We start from the raw sequence: 21,007 nt of genomic DNA, 5'->3' as shown, positions 1-21,007 counted from the left end.
TCAGAGATTTAGGTGAAGGGTTTTGCTGTTGGTCTCCCATATTGAAGGGTTTTAAAGAGAGCAAACGTATAGGGTCACTACTTGTTGGATCTCTTCTTTCTAACCGATTCTTAGTATTACGTACCCACCTAACACTCATGCAATAGAAAACTACCCACAACTAAAGTAAGACAAGCACAAAAGAATGGATAGCAAAACTTTTTTTTTATGATTTTTTTTTTTGATTTTTTTTTTGGCTTTTTTGGAGCTTACCGACAGGGATCCGGGGTTGCTCAGGTCAATTCCTGAGGTACTGCTACAGGGCGAAACCTGTCTTTATCATACTATGAGGCATGACGTCCTCCACTGATACAACTATTATTGCAAGTTGTTCTTCTCAGGAATTCAATAAAAGAAAAGGAAAAATATAAAACAAAGCAAACAAAGCACTTCGATTTACCAAAAGAAAGTGAAAAATAACATGGAACTGTCTCCCCGGCAACGGCGCCAAAAACTTGTTTGAGATTTAAAATGTAACCGCAAGCGTACGGATCAGTGTAGCTACAGGTCGAACACAGGGAGAGCAGCCACTTTATTTTTTAATTTTTTTTAATAATGAGAAAGTGAACCGATTAATGGTTGTGATCTAATTCTAATTACCGTCCTAAACATATGTATCTAAAATAATGTCCTAACCATTCGTCATCTAAGAATTTAAAGACGCAAGCCACGCAATTAAAATTAAATAAATAAATAAATGAAAATAAACAACCCACGCAATTTTAAAAAATAAATAAATAAATAAAGGAAAAAAATGCTGAAATAAAAATAAAGTAAAAGAAAGGGGATAAAGCTAGAGAGAGACTCACAAGTAGGTTTCTCTACTTAGCCTGAGGGATGCATCATAATATGAGCTTCCCTACTTGACCAGAGAGTCACTCTTACAAGGGTTACTCTACTTGGCTTTAGGGAAAGGGAGACAATTAAAATAAAAGCAATAAATTGATGGTTCTATGGCTAGGAGGGGCAAAGCCAACACATACACTAGCCATGAACCTTGGGGGAAAGGGATAGCAATAATGTAACGACTGAAATTAAAATCCTAAATTAAGAAAGAAAGGGTAGTCAGAAGAGGGAATGAGAGGGGGGAGAGAAGACTACTGAAGGAGCCTACTTACTTGAATCAACCCTTGAACTGAAAACTTGATCGATTTCAGATACTACCAGTACTAAAAACCAGATCTAGAATAAACCAAATCTGAAATTTCTAGTACTAGAGAAAACAAATCTTGAAAAAAAAAATTGCTCCACGGCTCGTGATCTTGTCACCTAGATCTAAGCCTAGAACTATAACTTAAAAAATTACAACTCAATTGCATAAATCATAAACATAAAAGGGCTGAATAAAAATAAAAGAGTGCTTGCATTAATTGAAATAAAAAAAAGCTATTACAAAAGTGATTAAAGAAAAGATAAAGAAGAACTAAAACTAAAGAGAGAGCAAGAGAAAGAGAGAGCAACTAAAAAAAAAACTAGAAGAAGAATGAATTATCTCTCCTCCTCTTACATGAGTTGTATTTATAGGGAATGGGATGGTAGGGTAACAATTTTCTCTTTCCTAAAAGAGAGAAACCCACAATTGATTGTGAGATCTTTTGAGACCAAAAGTGCTAAGGTGGAGGAGAGAGAAGAGAGAAATAAACTTTGAGAAATTTCCTATAATTTTTTGCTTATTTTCGTTCCCTTTTTTTTTCTTAATTTATTTCTCTTTTTTTTCTCCCTCCAAGGGACGATTTTCTTCTTGCTTTGTGTGATTTGGACAATATTTTGGTGATGATGTGGAGGAGAGAGAAGATTTGGACAATCTCTATTTCTCCCTTTTTTTTTCTTTCCTTTTTTTTCTTTCCTTTTTTTTTTTTTCTCTTCTTCTTAGGAACCCTTCCACGATTTTCCTTCTTCTAATTTGATGTGGAAATCCCCTCCATGCCCTTAGTGCTTTAAGTGAGTGAAAAGCAGGAAATCTTCAACAAAATTCTCTAAAAAAAACAACCATGAGATTCGAACTTGAGACCTCTTGGTGAGCAAGGGAATTTTGTACACCATAGCTCACCAACTACGCTAGGTAGTTGTTGTTACCAAAAACAAATCTTCAATCACTTAAGGATGTGGTCCATCGATCCTTGTTGGCATTTGAAATATTCCTTGTACCTCTGGGACAACTGTAAATGGGTTGGTTGTGCATCTCAGTTCAGTTTTAATCCATTATTCTTTTTCTGGCCCAAAAAGAATAATCATTTGTACGGATGACCAAACGAATGTGTACTTTTAATTGAACACGTCCATCTTGCTCAGAATTTTGTCCTCTTCGCAACCATGAAAAGAAATAGGACCTCTTTACGTGTAAAATTGAAGATATAGCGCCCGATAGTCCTTAAGGCCTTGAAAATATAAAACCTGCAAAAAGAGAGTAAAACGGTAGCTCCATTCTAAATATGTAAAGATTTCACACATAAATGTGCTCATCATTGATCTATCTCTCTCATATATGCCCTAACATAGCATTTGTGGCATCCTTTTTTCTCCTCATGATCACCTTTGGGTGGAGGCCTTCACAGATGCTGATTGGGCAAGTCCCCTAATGATCGCAAGTCTACTACTGGTTATTACACCTTTGTTGGTGGTAACCTTATTATATGCCGAAGCAAGAAGCAAGCCGTGGTTGCCTGTTCAAGTGCCGAAGCAAAGTTCCGTGCTATGGCACATGGCATTTGTGAACTCCTATGGTTTCATGGTCTTCTCATTGATTTGGCTGTTCCTGCTACCCTTCTTATAAAGCTCTTTTGTGACGGCAAATCTACCATTAGCATTACTCAACCCTGTGCAGCATAAATAATCAAGCATATGAAAATTGATTGACACTTCATTAAAGAGAAACTGGATATGGGCCTTATCACTGTGCCTTTTGTTCCCAGTAGTGAACAACTGGCTAATGTATTTACTAAAGGTCTTAGTAATAAGATGTTTCATCCTATTATTTGCAAGTTGGGTATCTGTGATATTTTTCCACCAACTTGAGGGGGGAGTGTTGTAATAATGGGTTTTATGGGTTTTAGGGAAATTGTTAGTTACCAAATGGACCCTAAGGGATTTAATGGTCTTCGTAATTCTCTAGAACCTTCTCTTCATTGTTATAAATAAAGAGGGCAAGTGTTATATTAGACAAGTCATTACCTCATCCAACAATTCCTGATTTGATCTGGAATCAAACTTGGATATAACACTGTAGCATCAAGCTCTCATGACAGCTAAATCTGTCAATGAGACTGTATGGTTATGAGTCTTTCATTGCTATCTTCACACAGTCTGTAATCTGATTTCTTCGTTTTTCCCCTTGACTGCTTAAACCTTGAATACAACTGAATACTATATTATAGATGTGGTGGAGTAGGATTAAGCTGTCAACAGGTTACAAGTTTCCACTCAGCAAGTAAGACCGTGAGACTCATGTGTACCAGGTTTGGTAATAGATTTGGTACTCAAAATCTAGTTGTCAGATTTAAACAACATTCTGGTCTAATATAATACTCAGATGAAGAAACAGAACCCCAAAATTTCTAGGACAGTCAATGGCTGGATATAATATTATGGCCCAATAACAGAATTAGTAACTAACATCCTATTTTTTAGGAGATCTGACATAACTTAAGATCAGTAGTTGGATCGATCTGAATTTCTTGTCAAAGGTGACAAGTAAGAAGAGGAGTCTGGTATCAGTAGAATTAAAGAGGTCAACTCTATGGGCATCCTGAAGCTCATTTGGAAAGTCGTGTCCAAGCATTGAAGCATCTAGGTTGACTGGGTCCACTTCTCTGCTTATCCACAACTCTCTCTAGACCACCCCCATCCCCACTGATGCTTCCTGAATTTGGAGAAAAATCCTCAGCCTTATGCCTCTGGCCCTTAATGCCATTTCCTTCTGTATTGGCAATGGCCAGTCCACCTCCCTCTGGATGGACCCCTGGCACCTTTCTGGTATTCTCTCCTCTCTAGTCACTCCTAGAACCATCTATTCCTCTAACCTTCCTAAATCCTCCCTTGTCTCCTTTATTATCTTCCCCTTAGGCTGGTCGTCCCTCCCCCCCCCCCTCCTCTTGCGGACCTCTGGTCTTCCCTCCCTCCCATTCCCCTTGGTCATAGAGGTAAGGAAGACAAATGCATTTGGCTTGAAAGTGACAGCAGCAGGGAACCAAACCAGCAGTGCCACAGGGTATAACCTAGTCTTCAATCTCTTGATCAATTGATCTGTTAGAGAACTCGATGGATCAACCTTTGGAGCATCAAAAGCACATCAGTGGCCTTCAAAAGACATCTCAGTAGTCTCCAACCGTAGCACAATTGCAATATATAAGATTTGGAAACTGAATAAAGGGGAAAGGAAGAGAAGAAGGGGGTATGACTGAGGCCTCTCACCTAAAATGCAGATCCAGGTTCCAATGACTGAAATCGGATCGCTTAGGGCCTACAAGAATGATAAAATATCTCAATTTAATGGTTGAGTGGCAATCTTGTAATTTCAGAAACAATTCAAACACTTACAGAGAGGAAAATAAATAATAGGGTCAAACAGAAATAGAAATGGGAAGGTGAGGGGTGTTTAAGAATTACCAAAGAGAAGGGGGGTAATAGAATATAACTTTGGGAAACAAGGTCTTAATTGTAAATAACAGGGAATAAACTCTTTTAAAATAAAAAGAAAAAACCTATTTCTTCTTCTTATCGTGAGAACCAGAAACCTAGTGGAAGAAAACAAGCTTCAAGTTGATGGAACTTGCTCATATTTTATCGGATAGACCAGAAACTCCAGACGAGGGCTGGAAATCCTTGGGTCTCTTGATTCCGGCATACAAGCACCCTAATCAGCAAGCAAACGAAAATCAAAAGCACCTGCAACTTAGATCTGGCGCAGGGAATAGAACCAGGTCTGACCCTAGCTTCGATTCTCTCAATAGGAGCTTCAACTGGGACCAAGTTGCTAGGGTTTCAGTCGCCCTTAAGTAGAGAACAGCCGCACCAAGTTTAAAGAAGAGAGGAAGAGGAACGAAGGAGATCTAACGATCTCTAAGGAGCTGCAACTATCACCCAAAACAGGGGCTGGGAGAGAAAACCAGTAAGAAGAAGGAGAAGATAAGGGAAAACCAGAATAATAGAGGGGAAGAAAAGAAGAATATCAAATAAGAAATCCACCCTTAGCAGTCATCAATTCTAACCAAAACATAATTTTTCCAATTCATTCAATTCAATTTCTCAATTGAGTTCAATAAACCTATTTAAAGACTGAAAACAGACCTACTTTCTTATTTGAAACAAATATTGCATCTAATTAAAATAGAAATAAAATTCTCACTCGATTAAAAATCTACCATACTAATTCTAATTCTAAAAATGGAAAGTAAATAAAAGATATTCTAAATCTGTCGCCAAACTGCATTAACCTATGGCTTTGGTCAGTCTCTCACTAACCTTGTTCTCTCACCCATAGCTGAATCTTATAGCAAACCAAATCAAAGGCTACTTCTTTAATTCTTCAAATTGTGGGATGTTGTGTAGAGCCACTCTTTTACTGATAAATAGAAACTGGATCCCTCCTTGTGTGGGAAAGGAGATCTCCGTACAATATGGCAACCCTCTAATTAGAAACTAAATACAAAAGAGAATCTAACTTGTACCTAAATAACAAAATAGAAACAATCCTTAAACTGGGATGGATGAAGTGGAGAAGTGCGATTGGAGTGTTGTGTGGCCGACGTGTTCCTTTAAAGCTTAAAGAAAAATTCTATAGAACTGTTGTGTGACCGGCTATGATGTGTGCATGGTTTTAAGTATCGGTGCGTATCGTGCCGTATCGGCCGATACGTATCCGTATCAGTAGGCATCGGCACGATACATACCGATACGTATCATGAAAATTTTAAAACCCTTATATATCGATACGTATCCTACGATACACACCGATACGCATCGATACACTACCTATACGCACCGATACTCACCGATACGTACCGATACTCTATGAAAAATTTAAAATTGAAGTGAAATGTACGTATCGGTATGTATCGGTACGTATCGGTATGTATCGATACGTATCGGTATGTATCGATGCGTATCGATGCATATCGGTGCGTATCGGTGTGTATCGGTCGATACACACCAATACGGTCATAAAATAGCCAAAATGGATAATTTTTTAGAAAAACATAATTTTTTGAGGTGTTTTTATTCCAAAGTTGCTGCCAACCATTTTTCTCTCTAACTAAAGTGGAAATCAAGGTTGAGAACAAGGATTTTACATTTATGGGACAATTACAAACCTTGGATTCTTAGTGCGATACTCTCAATTTACTGTTTATGCATAATACATGTTATATATAACTTTTTTTTAACTATTTTTTTATGAAAATGTGTATAAAAAAGTGTTTCATATCCATTTATGTGCGTATCTTTAGCGTATCTTAGCGTATCTCCGATACGATACGATACCCTCCAATACGTATCTTAATTTTGGCCGATCGATACGACGACCGATACCGATACTTTAATCCTTGGATGTGTGGGATGGAATGTTGGCCAGTTAAGAAATGCCATATAGATAAGTGTGTAGTGGAGAGATGTTAAGATGGATGTGGCAAATCTAGGAAGGGTGAAGTAAGGAATGAGCATATTATAGTTGATTTAGGAATTGCCCCGATCAATGATAAGCTCTGAGAAGTTGTTTGAAGTGGTACGACCATGTTCTACGGAGATTTAGGGATGCTCCAATGACGAGAAGCGAGATTGAAGGAGCTAAAAGAGCTAGCGGCAGGACTAAAGTGGCCATAGAGAAAGTTGTGAGGAATGACATGCATAATCTAGGTCTTGCCCGAAGCATGACCACAGATAGAGCCCACTGGAGGGCAAGGATCCATGTAGCCGACCCAATTTAGATGAGATTTTCCTGACTTACTGGTGCTGGGATCTTTTTCTTTTACTTTCTTCTACCTTTTGCTTTCATTTATCTCACTTTTCTTCTTTGTGTTTTGCTGCTTTTGCACAGATCTGCGTAGCCGACCCCATTAAGTTGGGATAAGGCTGATTTTATTGTTGTTAGAAAATCATCCTTAAATTAGTAACTACTTTCTATATACAGGTGGTGACAAATTTCCACCTGTGGCAAATAGAATATCCCTGTTATGTAGGTTCTTTTGCAAGCAGTGTGTAACAGCTCCCCTCGTATTTGCACTCTACGCATTAAATAAAATGGTGTCCCATGAACATTTTCAATCAATACTGGCTGTGTTTTATTTTCCTTGTTCTTGAACAACTGCTGATGATGAAAGAAAAAAAATGTCATAGTCATTTTTCTTTGTAGGTATTCCACAATTCAGCTAAAAATATTGATGCAGATCAGAGGATAACACATGATGTGGAAAAGCTGACTACTGCCTTGTCAGGACTTGTCACTGGAATGGTTAAGCCGTCTGTGGACATTCTTTGGTAAGTCCTTGTTGCTTTTGCACATGTCAGTTGATTAATTCAACTCAAGTTTGATTGTAGAGGATGTTAGTGACATGTTACTCGTTAACATGTGTCGTTCAGTTCTCTGTTCTGCTCCCATTCTCTTCTTCCAGTAATCATTGCAGATATTACCAAAAAATTGCAGGTTCACTTGGAGGATGAAGCTGTTAACTGGCCAAAGGGGAGTTGTGATACTATATGCATATATGCTACTGGGTCTTGGTTTTCTAAGGACTGTTGCACCTGACTTTGGTGATCTGACTAGCCGAGAACAACAACTTGAGGGAACCTTCAGGTTATTTAGCACATTCACTCATCCTGTTTCAAAACATTGGGTTTCTTTGGAATTGATCTTTTCATATTTAATAATATTGGGTACTAACTCTGGTCACATGGTTCTTATATCAGGTTCATGCATGAAAGACTCCGTACTCATGCTGAATCCATTGCCTTCTTTGGGGGCGGTGCCAGAGAAAAAGCTGTAAGTTAATTGTAGTTGTATATCCCCATCAAATACATATTTCGCTTTAACAATTTCTAACATCTGAATGCACTCAAAAGAATTTATTTGAAGACCTGCATTTTCCATTGCATTTCAATTGGCATCCTATCTTCTTAGCTATCTCTGTTTGAACTCTTAGTTATAGCATATAAATTTGTTTATTGGATCCAGATATACATTAATTTAGTATTGGCATGGCAATATAGGGAAAACACTTTTTGAAGTTGCAATGCCAATATCCCTTCTAATCATTGATAATTCAAGGGTTTTTTTTTTTTTTTTTGTGTGTGTGTGTGTGTGTTGAGGCACATGTTTGGGTCAAATCACGAAGATAATTAATCAATTGGAATCATGTGGTGAGACCGCAGTTTGGTTGCTGAGGGTTTTCGTGTCCAAAGCTGTTGACTTTGATTTCAGAATGATCTTCAGGTGGTAGGAAATTTCATATAATGTTGCAGAGGGATAAATTGATCAAGGGTCTTAAGCCCTTGGTTTCTTGGATAAAAACCAACCAAAAGCCAAAGGAAAACCCTAGGAACAGGGAAAAGCGAATTTCAATAGAAACAACAACAACAACAAAGCCTTATCCTGATTAAAGGGGGTTACATGGATCCTTGCCCTCCAATCAGCTCTATTCGAAATCGTACATGGTTGAAGGCCTAGGCTATGCATGTCTTTCCTTACCACCTGTCCTAGGGTTATTTTAGGCCTGCCCCTGGCTCTTTTAGATCTTTCGATCTGAATCAAATCACTCCTCCTAACTAGAGCATCAAAATGCCTCCGTTGAACATGGTCATATCACCTCAAACAACTTTCTCGTAGCTTATGATGTTTTAGAGCTACACCCAACTCAGGTCTATAATATAGTCATACCTTACTTTGTCTTCCTAGTTTTGCCACACATCCATCTCAACACCCTCATCTCTGCTACACTTAGTTTATCTATATGATGCTTCTTAACTGCCCAACATTACCTGCCATACATCATATCCAATCGTATGGCAGTCCTATAAAATTTCCCTTTAATCTTTAAAGGTATACACCGATCACATAACACTTCAGATGCACCCCTCTACATCAACCAACCTATTTTAATTCTCTAAGCAACATCATCCTCTATTCACCACCACATCAACCGTCCTAGTGTGACTAAAGTTACATACCATATACTCTGTTTTTATTCTACTTGTATCACCTTCTTCCATGGTTTGTAACAGCTATATATGCATATGCTCTTAAAACAGGGATATTTTTGTTCAAATAAGAAATAATTCAAAAACTAACGGAAGATAAATATGATTTCACTGAAACTCCTTGTCATGCCGTCTAGTCTACCCAAGGCGTTGGAGGGAGTTCAGACACAAGTCGACAACTTCAAAGCGTCCAAGGCACTCACTCGCCTAGGTGATGCCTTGACAACTATGCTAACTTGTGAATAAGTTCTAACATAAGAAGAAATTGAGAAATAAAATTAAACAGCTGGCAATGACAGAAAATAAATAGGTCAGATGTAGCTTTTAGAAGTCTAATTGAAATTGATATCTCCCTGTCAACTTTGGTCTGGTTGACCGAACAGGCCTACATGAGCCTAGGTAAGGTGGTTTGGAAGGCTAGGAGAGAAGGTTGGAGAATGAACATGCTTCAGATACTGCTACCATATTGCTGCGATACTATCTGGTGTTCAGGTGATCTCGATCTGCATAATTTATCCCTTTTCTTAGTCCTATATCAAAGTACCTCATGGAAGCTTATGAAAGTCCAGGAAAATCCTCGTAAAAAAGATAAACAGCATTCCACAAACCATGTAACTGAATCAACTGATACAATTATTAGTTGAACCTTTACGAGATGCTGGGATATGAACCATCACAGATCAATGAACGCCCACATATGCAAGGCAATCATGCAAAATCAGTTAAGAAAATAAATACCTATCAAGATTTATTGATTTGTATATTTCAAACACTAGTTTTATACCTATCAAGATACATTGATTTGTATGTTCCAAACACTAGTTTTATTTTATGCACAAGTTATAGGTCTGTATACTTCATACATCTGCTAAAAGTTTAGACATGCATCGAAATAGATTTATTTCTAGCTTTGAGACTTCCCTTTATTACACACCTCATAGTTTGTATTACACCTGTATGTCAACTTGTTGGAGCATTCCCTGCCATTTTATATGACTATACCTCAGTATCAGAGTTGGCACATCAAGGAACCAGTGTAATCTTGATCACATCCCATTTCAACCTTCATTCCTTAATCAACATGATTAACGGACCAGCATGGTTATTATCATATCAATTATTAATTTGATAAATGAGATGGATGAGTGGAAAAACTAGGAAGAATAAAGTAAGAAATGATCATCTTAGAGCTGATTTCGGAGTAGCTCCGATACATGATAAGCTATGTGATGCAGATTCATGGCTGAACCGGATTGACCCTTCTGGAAATCTAAACTGAGATGAATCGGGTACAATTGGGTTGAATTCAGTAGGATATTTAGTTTATTTATTTGTTTAGGTTTTTATTATTTATCTTTACATTGTAATCTTGTAGTTAGGCTAGAGTTCCTTTCACTTTTAGTGGTATTTTGATTTCATTATGAGATAGATCTTATTTCAATTTCAGTTTTAAACTACAATTAGGAGACTTTTTATTTTTATTTTATAAATACAAGGTTGTTATCAAACGATAGGTAGATTGAAGATAATGAATTGAGTTTTGGCAGCAATCTGTGCAACGTGTTTGTGCTTGTGAGATTCCCTACTTCCTATCATCTCCCCTTCCCGTTGGGTTTCTGAGTTTACTGAGAAGTTTCCTTGATACAAGAAGTGCCTAGCATTGGCCATCGATCTCTGCTTCCTCTCTCTCTCTCTCTTTCTCTCTCAGGTTTGATCAAAGGAAGCCTACCCCTGGTCGACCAAACCCTTAGAGCCTCACCCCTTAAAATCTTACCGGTGGTGAGAACCAAATCATCAGAGTTGTTTCTCTGTTCTACCACCATAAAATGTTGCAGAAGTTGTGTCTCCTTCATGCATTGTTTGAGTTGATTGATGCAAGCCTTCAAGAGAGTTTTGTCCAGGATTCACTCTCTGAAATTCAAGGTTTGAGATCTTAGTTTTGGTCATGGTTTTGGTCAGACCCGAAACTGAGATATCTCGAGCTCTTGCCTAAACCTTGCAGTTTTCTCCAGTTTCAGGGTTGGGTTTCGGTGGCCATATAACCAACTTAGGTCCTGAAACTTGTCGTCCAACCTATTTTAGGCCTTCTAAACACAATGGAAACATTAGATTTTAAAAAATCAAACCTAAAATGGTACTTTGATTTCGGACCCTGAGTTGGTAGTTTATGCTATATACAATCTCTACCTTAGGCGATGCCACGATTATACACAATCTTTGGTACTACTAGAATATATATAATTAAGTAAAACAACTGAAATAAGCATTAGGAATTAAATGCCATAAAATTATAAACCAATTTAATAAATTAGGCATCATACATAGTTTGTTAGTAATTGTTAGATAGAGTCATATATTAGAGTAAGCAAAAGTGGTTTAATACAATACAAGTGGCAATACAAGTGGAGGACTCACTTTATTCCTCATATAAGAAACATTTTTGAGAAAAAAAATGTGTTACCTTCAAGTGTTGTTGGGTGGAAAATCTCCTCCAAATGTTGTTCTTGAGATACAAATCCACTTTTTTCAAGCTTCTTTGAGTAGGATTTAACCAAAATATGTTGCAAAAATCCAATTTGGGGGATAACAAGTCAAAATTGGTTGAGATAATCGAGACTCATTGAGTCGGGGTATTTATATAAAGTCCCATATCACATATCGACCGAGCTATCGGACCGAGATTTCAGTTTCTTGGTCCGAATCCGAAATCTGGGTCAAGATATTGCACTTTTTCTAATCATAAGTGGTTTTAACTTGGTAGCTGTTGATACCGAAAAATTACTGAGATCTTGTACTATGCTGAAATTTCAGGCCAAACCATAGCCATATGAGTAGGCATCCGGCACATGAACCTAAGTCATGCCTTCTGCCATTGTCTGTCCATCACAAGGTTAAAGACAACCTCCCGATTGTTCTTTCAATCCCTCTTTTATTTAGTTTTCCAGATTTATCCCTCACTTTACCCTTTTCTCCTTGTTATCCCTTATTATATGTTTCATTCCTAGTTTTCCTTTGTCTGCAACACCCACAAATTGTTCCTCTTCCCTTATTTGTTGAGTTTCATTAAATTATGAAATTTCCATTAATTGTGGGATTGATTGAGTTCTATTATTCAGATGGGCCCATAGGCAATCCGAGTCAAGTTTGGGAACCTCGGATCTGCATCACACAAGAAAGTCATTTGATGTGGCATGGCCATGTTCAACAGAGGCCTTTAGATGAACGACTAATCTCTTTATAATAAACATATCCATTTTGCAAGTTCATTATTACGGGTAGTTCCTACAAAGGATCGGAGATCGAACTAATGGAGTATACAACACTTCAATTCTCAATGTAGATGCCACATAGTTGGTTCTCATCTGGATGGAGGTAGGCCCAGCCCAGGTCTGCCTTTAAAAAAAACAACCGTTATTCGGAAACTTTGACCCCACTTGTCTATCAGATGCCCATAAAATCTTTTAAAATTTGATCTACAAAGAGACAGGCACCCTTCTTTTTTGATAAATCTTTCATTCAGATTGAAGGGACTAAAAGAGCTCGGGGCAACCCTAAAATGACCTTAGGAGAAGTGGTGAGGAAAGACATGCATAGTTTCTGCCTTGTATCAAGTATGACCTCCAATGGAGCTGATTGGAGGGCAAGGATCCATGTAGCCGGCCCCATTTAGTTGGGATTAGGCTAAGTTGTTGTTATTAATCTGATAATATTCATCATGTTATAGATATGCTACAATATTTGGTCATTTTTAAGCTTAATGGATTCTGCTGAGGTTTGGAAAAATAAGACCTTTCGTAGGCCCCGATAATCTTTCTGTTAACTGAGTTGGGATAACACTTACATGGGTTGTCCATCCCAAAGTATTCAAAGCAGAAGCTTCTGTCAAACCTTGTTTTAAGTCTAGGCAATTGGAATGAAATATAATCAAGGTCTTCAAATAAATCAAAAAACATTGCACATTTACCACAGATCATAGAGTTTGTTTGGTTTTATATTTTCTTTTGGCTCGTTTGTATGCTTCACCGGTTGTTGTAATTTTTTATTTTTTTTTTCAATTTTTACATTTACCTTTATTATCCTCCCATGACTACACAGATGGTTGATTCACGATTCAGAATGCTGCTTGGTCACTCTCAAATTCTTCTAAAGAAGAAATGGTTGTATGGTATATTGGATGATTTTATCACCAAGCAACTCCCACACAATGTGACTTGGGGTTTGAGTTTGTTATATGCTCTGGAGCACAAGGGTGATCGCACATTGACTTCCGCTCAAGGTACTATATATATATATATATATACTGCTATACTTCTAGATGATATGCATATGAAATATTGATGATATCATTGACATTTATAATTGTTGTCTTCTTTTTACCTTTCCAACTTGTGCAGGTGAACTAGCACATGCATTGCGGTTCCTTGCATCTGTTATATCACAAAGCTTCCTAGCTTTTGGTGACATTCTTGAGTTGCATAGAAAATTTCTTGTACTTTCTGGTGGCATCAATAGGATTTTTGAGCTGGATGAGCTTCTTGATGTTGCTCAAAGCGGTAAGTCCATTCCTCATTCTTCGAAATTTTTCCTTTAATCCACAACTGTGGGGTTATATTTTGTATTTTGACCTTTTGGGGATATTTATTTTGTCAAACATATTTGATCAGTCTTTCCTTATTTTTTCTTCTAAATTTTTCCTTTTTTTCATTTTATCTTAATTCTTCCTAGCTTCAAATAGGTTGGTAAGTCTCATAATAATCAATCTCATTCCACATACCCTGCGGATCAAAGTAATATTGAGCCACAGAAAGCTCTTTCTGAGTGGCCCGATGAACCTTCTTCCTCATTTCAAAACACTGGGCACACTTGCCCACTTAAGAATAAGTAACCTTAGCAGCTTTCCAAATCTTAGCAGCAGAATCAAGTAGCAGATATGTCCAAGCAATAGAATAAGAAATAGAATTAATAACCATCTAGTTGGCAGCATCCCATTTGTCCTGCGCAAGACCTGCAGTAGGAGGCCGTATTGAAGCACCTGTGAGAAATCTAGCATAACCACGACCAGCAATCGACAAGTAATAAGACTGAGACCAAATCAGATAGTTGCTCCCATCCAAATTGATGGTAGTAGTAGGGAAGAGAGTGTAATCATGACCAGAGGAGCGACCCCCTACTTCCTGAGTAACTGATATCCCAGAATCTTCAAACGCCATGGGTGCAGATTCAACAAGTAATCACAAGAGAGGTCGACCAATCCAGAGCTTAATCAAACATAAGCAACTTTAAGACAAAGGCCCCCAGTGGGAGAACACTTACCATAGAGGGAGAGAGCCGAGTAGAGGCAAAATTTCCCCTTTTATAGAGAGTGGTTTTTTGTTTTGGTGTGGTAGGGTAGGAAATAGACTAGCACATGTGTTAAAGGTGGTTTGGGTGAGGTCTAGTTGGTTTAGAAGTGATACGGTTGGTTTAGATTAGGTCTAGTTGGTTAGGAATGGGGTTGGACTGGGGTAAGGTCTAGTTGGTTAGAAGTGGTTTGGTCAGTTTAGGATGGGGATTTAATGTTGGAGTCAGACGTGAAGGTCGGGGCTGTCAGTGGTTACAGGTTTGGCGAGGATGGCAGTGATGCTAGATCTGGTTGGAAGGTCGCAAAGATGAGGGGTGATCTGTAGGTCGATGGTTGCAGGTGACGGCGTGAAGAGGCGAGGGGCAATCAATGGTTGCAGCGATTGATGGCGAAGAAGTAAGATGCTGCAAGCGTGAGGTTGGTTGCAGCGGGGATTGAGTTTGGTTGCAGAGGTGAGGTTGAAGGTCACAGGTTTGGCGAAATCTCATCTGGTTCAAAGGACACATCCCTCGCTATATCTTCACTGCCTGGCGAGCTCTCTCCTACTTTCTCCCAACTCAGTCTTTCCTTTACTACCGTCACATCCAGATTCCCACATGTTGTTGTATGTGTCGGCATGGCACTGAAGATGTCAACCATCTTTTCTTCTCTTGCCCTTTCTCCACCTCTATCTAGAAAAAAGTCCTTCATTCATGCTGGCCCTCCATCCGTCCCATCCTTCCCCTCCTCCGTGAATGGATCTGGGTAGACATAACCTTCAATGGCTCCCCATTTGTGACACAGTTGGGAAACTTGCTTTTTGCGCCACCATCAACCACCTTTGGATGGAAAGGAATCTTCGTAGATGGACACCCAAATCCCGTTCCTTAGAAGGGATTTGGAAGGCCATCTACTTTGATGTCTTTTCCAAGATCAGATCTCTTGGTCATCGGCCTGTTCGTGACACCACAAGGAACAAGCTCATTGTTGTCTCTTGGGGTCTTTCTTCTTCTTTCATCTCCCCCCCTCCAATTTTGTGGGCTTAGTACCTTTGTCCCCCCCCCCTTTTTCCTTCCCCTTATATATTCTTTTTCTCGGTAATGAATTATTTATTCACCCACAAAAAAAGATACCCTGTGTGATATTTGAGTTGCTGTTGATCTTCCAAAGTTTGTTACATTGATTTCTCCACGAAGCTGTTGTTGAGTTCTGTGGCAGTATTCTTCAAGCCTTGATATCTCACAATCTGGCCAAGAACTTCAGGCCATCTTCTGGTATTGTGTTGTCCATCTTCCAGCCTACCTTTGACAGTGATTTCAGGCCTATCCATTGGCTAGAAATCTTAGGTCTGTGAGTTACTAAAATTGGGCTCAAGTTTCGACTTTTGGTCAAGGTTCATTACTCTCAATCCAGCCATTTTATGTGGCTAAATTTTTTAAGCATTCAAGAGGACCTGTTACCCTTCCCTCGACAATAGTTTGAGCCCCGTCCATGGTGTCGGTTGGCTGTTATTGTTAATTTATCAATAGTTTCTATTTTGGGGTCTGTTCCGTAACTCTAATTCTGGTTATCATTTGTGAGATTTCAAGGGTTTCTTAATGTAAACTCTACCTACTTTAAAACTAATTTGAAGGTGGTCTACCCTAGATTTTTTTTTTTTTTTTAGATGAATAAATAATTCATTACCAAGAGGAGAAGAATATACAAGGGAAGAGGGGGGGAGAGAAGGCTTAAGCCAACAAGGAGAAGCCAACCCAAGGGGTAAACAAAATACAAAGACTAGACATCACAAACCAACTAATAACAAAAGAGGGGGGGGGGGGGGGGAAGAAGCCAAAATGCCATCAAGTGGGATGAATGAGATCAACCTGAAGGTTCCAAGAGGCAATGATGTGGGTATTTCTACAGGAGTTGGTTACAAGACGGGTTTGAAGGGATTGAGCTTTAGAAGTAACATCAAAATAGATAGCTTTCCAAATCTTATCCGGAGATCGAGATTTGGGGGTCCATCTACCAATGTTCCATTCCATCCATAGATGGTTAATAGTAGCACAAAAAGCCAATTTACTAACGGTGGTGTCACAAATGGAAGAACCAGAGAACGTCATGTCAATCCAAATCCATTCCCTATCAAAAAGGAGAATGGATATCCTAGCTAGAGGCACTTGGAAATGACAGTTTTCTAGATGAAAGAGAAGAAGGGGCAGGAGAAGAAGAAATGGGAGATATCCTCAATACCTTGGGGACAGAGGCTGCAAGAAGGGTTGACTAGGACATGACGGTGAATGAGGAAGGATTGTGTGGACAGGCAACGCCATAGAGTCAAGCTATGGTGGGGAATATGGCCTTTGAACCAAACCACTTTATGCCACGGAACTACCGAAGAAGGGGTTCGGATAAAAGACCAAGCGGAGGCAGAGAAGAAGGTTCCATTGGAGGAGAAGGTCTACCCTAGATTTTGACAGTTCTGCCTAGTTTCTAATTTTTACAGCAAGCTGCCATATACTGTAGGCTTGCTGTAGTTGTTACTCCAACAGTTGGATTGTGATTATTGTTTGGGAATACTAAATCCTTTCTGTGACCTTACTGTCAATCTAATTTGGGGCTTGATCTGATCATTATTCTGGCTGTTAAGGGTCTTCTACTGCTCTACATCAGTACCTAATGGTCTCATTTTTGGGTTGGGTTTGTTTACTATTTATTGAACCTGCTACATGTATTCGGTTCCTTGAACCATTGTTACAACAGTTTGCTGGCGGATATTCCCAGGCAACTGTGGCTTGGAATTTGTAAGGAAAAAATTGATAGGATTTGGATGGATGAAATTATTTCCACTGGTTCAATGTTCATCGGCAGAGTCCAATTTCTTCCCTTCTTTTGGTCTTTCATTGATTAGAAAATTTGGAAGCATCAACTGATTTGTTCTGTAATAGCAGGTTATGGTTGTTTTTCTCTCAATTACAATAGATATCAATAATTTGTAGGTAAAAGGGAAAATGGGAATAATGCTGCTGCTGCTGTTGCTGATCATTATGATTATGCTTCATTACCATTATTCTAGTTATTTAATTGGTTTATTTGATCAGAGTAAAATTTGGCTCTAATAATTTTGATATTGTTTTGCTGCCCTTATTTGATTTCTATATTTTGCTTCAATTGATTACTTTTGCATATATTGCATTTTTTTTTTTTTTCATATATGATCCATTAATGGTGTTCACATCAAATGGTGTTGCAGAGGTTCAGTCGCGTGATACTTCAATTTCACTTGAGAACAATGATGTTGCAGCAGAAGATATTATCTCATTCTCAGAGGTGGATATTATCACCCCAACGCAGAAGTTGTTGGCTAGGAAGTTGACATGTGACATTGTTCCAGGGAGAAGCATGCTTGTTACTGGTTAGTGAAGAATTATACTCTTTCATGTAATTCAGGCATACTGTTTAGCTATTATTTACTTAGTTTGCTTGGCATTTTTTAGGTCCCAATGGAAGCGGTAAGAGCTCCATTTTCAGAGTGCTTCATGGTTTATGGCCCATTGCAAGTGGAAGACTGACTAAACCATTACAAAGTATCAAAGAAAGGGAAAGCGCAAGGTGTGATGTCTTCTATATTCCTCAACAACCATATACATGTTTGGGATCCCTGAGGGATCAAATTATCTACCCTCTCTCTCATGAAGAAGCGAAGGTGATTACAGTCAAGATGTTTGGACAAGGTAATATTTATTGTAAGTCACTATATTTTCTTATGCAAACCATTGCCTCCTCTTGTTGTTAAATACTCACTTTTCTAATTGGATATTCCCAATTGCCAACTGATTAACAAAATACCACATCTACATAAAAGTCTCTCTTTTCAGCAAGAAGGAAAAAAGTTGGTTGAGAACTGTCAACTCTATTTAGCAAGAAGGAAAAAAGTTGGTTGAGAACTGTCAACTCTATTTATTTCTGTGATACATTATGCCACTTAGGTGAAAAGTCCAAGGATGGTGGATATATACTGGACGCACGTTTGAGATCGATTCTTGAAAATGTTCGATTGATCTACCTTCTGGAAAGGGAGGGAGGTTGGGATGCTACTGTGAACTGGGAAGACATTCTCTCTCTTGGGGAGCAGCAAAGACTTGGCATGGTTAGCTTAATTGATGCCATGATTTTGAAGATATTTGTATAAGAATATGTAGCTTGCATATTTCTGATATTAGCTTCTTCTAACTTGTGATATGACATAATTTGTACCAGGCCCGCCTGTTCTTTCACAGCCCTAGATTTGGTGTTCTTGATGAATGCACCAAGTAAGTGACAATAAGTTTATCTATTCGAATTTTTCTTACGTAGTAATTGAGACAAAATACTTGCCATGTGCTTGTCTGCTGATAGTGCTACAAGCGTTGAAGTCGAAGAGCACCTGTATAAGCTGGCACAGGAGATGTGCATCACTGTTGTTACCACCTCACAAGTATGTTGCATATTTAGTGGGTTTCCCAAAGTTTATTTTCAGTTTTCTCTTGTTATTCACTCCGAATTTCTGACATTTTGTGTATGATCTCAGAGACCAGCTCTGATACCATATCATTCCATGGAACTGCGATTGGTTGATGGTGAGGGTAAATGGGAGTTACTATCAATTAAACATTAGCTTGCTTTTGCTGCTTTGCTAAAACTAGCTCCTCCAGATGTGCAATATTGTGCGCAGCCAAGCAGGGGTTCCTCTGCATTGTGCACTAAATTGATCAAAATTTCAAGAGAGATGTAAGAACATTCTATGAGCTGTAAGAACATTCTAAGTAATTCCTACATCAAGGACGTGCCATGGGGGGCAAAAGCAGAAGCCTGTAAGAACATTCTATGAGCTGCAGCGAAAAACTAAAGAGGTGATGATGCAGCATATAAAATATGCCAGTAATTGTAACATATTAAGAAAAAAATTATGTACAGGCATGTGCCAATTTATGGTTAAAACTGGGATGTCATTATTTTATTAGCATCCCACAAATAAAATATCAAAACTGCTGGCAGTCACCCTTATTATACACGACTGTTTTGTGTTAAATTATGATGTAAAGACATCCAAATGAATGTATATATCATTCTTTTCAATTAGACGATATCTTCCCTCCATTATGCTTTATTAGGGTCCTACCCAGGAGACCAATGTTTCAGCATGGATTAGTAATTTGCATGGTACGTCATGGTTATTATTGTTCTTTGAACTAGTATATAAACTAGGTTGAAATGATTGAGAATTGTTTCTGTAGTCCTTAAATTAATTTTTGAATGAGAACTGTGTATGATTCTGGCTGCTCTAAAACTAGATTATAATATTGTACTATTTGGATTTCTTTTCATGTATCCAATGGATCATCTGATTTGGATGCTTCACGAATGTGGCAATCCATTAACATCCCTACCAGGTCCATGTGAGCTCTCCAGCTGCTCTGCCTGAGCATTGACGTAAGCCATCCATTAATGGGCTGAGAAACCACTGCATATTGTTTTTTTTTTTTTTTTCAATTAAAACCTTTTATGTGGCCATTTGGGTCAGGCTTTCCCTTCCTCTTAAGAACTAATATTTTTTTGTGGTAATTTGCATTGTCTAAACTAGCTAGTCTTTTATGTTTAGAATTTGAACTTCTTGTATTTAGCTCTGTATTATTGATGGTGTATGTTAACCTGGTCTAAGTCTAGCTTCTTTCCTTCCTTTTATAGCACTAAAGCACAGAAGAGAATTCTTCTGAGATAAACTTTGGCCAGGTTGAGCATGATATAGTTATCTCTAGTGAGGTTGCAAAACACCCTCAAATGGTTCAGCTGTCAAAAGGTTAACAGCTTCAAGGCAATCAGATGCTCTCCACTCCTGCCAGTCTTGCTTTTTGCTACCCCATTGGTCTGAAACAATTATGTTACATGTTGCACTGGTGTTTGGATATACATCCCCTCATTAAGCTGGACCTGGATGTTGTCAAAAGGAAAATAAGGTTGAAAGGTTTGGGATCACATAGTTCTACTGGTGGTTCTCATCTTAAGGGGAGGTGGATTGGGATTGGAATTCACTACAATGTTTGAACAAGTTGATAATGTGATAAGGGTTCCAAGGCTTGTTCTGCACCATTGTTTTAGTTTTTGGTTTACCAGATGAAGAAAGCCGACAGGGTCTCTCGTGGGAGATCAACCTAAGTTTTATCCTTTTTGGGTAAAGATGGGGAATAACAGAATTTTGTATCAGATCTTTGACTCATTGTGCCTGTGAGATCTCAGTTCTAATGCTCAATGGAGAAGCTGCCCGTACTCTCTTTGAGAATTAGGAAGAGAAAAATAAACCATGTGGCATGTCAAATTAGATTCTGTTAAAAGTCTTCTGTTTACCAAATATACTGTAATGGTTGGAACTTGGAACAACTGATTTACTGTGCCTTGTTTATTAACGTAATAACATAATTATGGACTAGAACTACATTT

General features: G+C 38.4%; 2 protein-coding genes across 4 annotated transcripts in view; both read left to right on the top strand.

The window, feature by feature from the left end:
• Positions 1–21,007, top strand: part of LOC122093340 (ubiquitin carboxyl-terminal hydrolase 25-like) — an 87,690-nt gene that overhangs the window by 10,957 nt on the left and 55,726 nt on the right. The gene's annotated exons all lie outside the window — the stretch shown is intronic.
• Positions 7,356–19,656, top strand: LOC122093342 (ABC transporter D family member 1-like). Its single transcript, XM_042663661.1, has 11 exons — positions 7,356–7,509; positions 7,676–7,825; positions 7,939–8,011; positions 13,321–13,501; positions 13,620–13,778; positions 17,784–17,945; positions 18,028–18,264; positions 18,520–18,680; positions 18,791–18,843; positions 18,929–19,007; positions 19,101–19,656. The coding sequence occupies exons 1-11, from the start codon at positions 7,481–7,483 to the stop codon at positions 19,185–19,187; spliced, it is 1,371 nt and encodes a 456-aa protein (XP_042519595.1). The 5' UTR covers positions 7,356–7,480; the 3' UTR covers positions 19,188–19,656.

Source organism: Macadamia integrifolia, chromosome 11, assembly GCF_013358625.1.
Source record: "Macadamia integrifolia cultivar HAES 741 chromosome 11, SCU_Mint_v3, whole genome shotgun sequence".
NCBI lineage: Eukaryota > Viridiplantae > Streptophyta > Magnoliopsida > Proteales > Proteaceae > Macadamia > Macadamia integrifolia.
The sequence above is the reverse complement of the archived record's forward strand: the minus strand, read 5'-3'. Positions and strand labels throughout refer to the sequence as shown.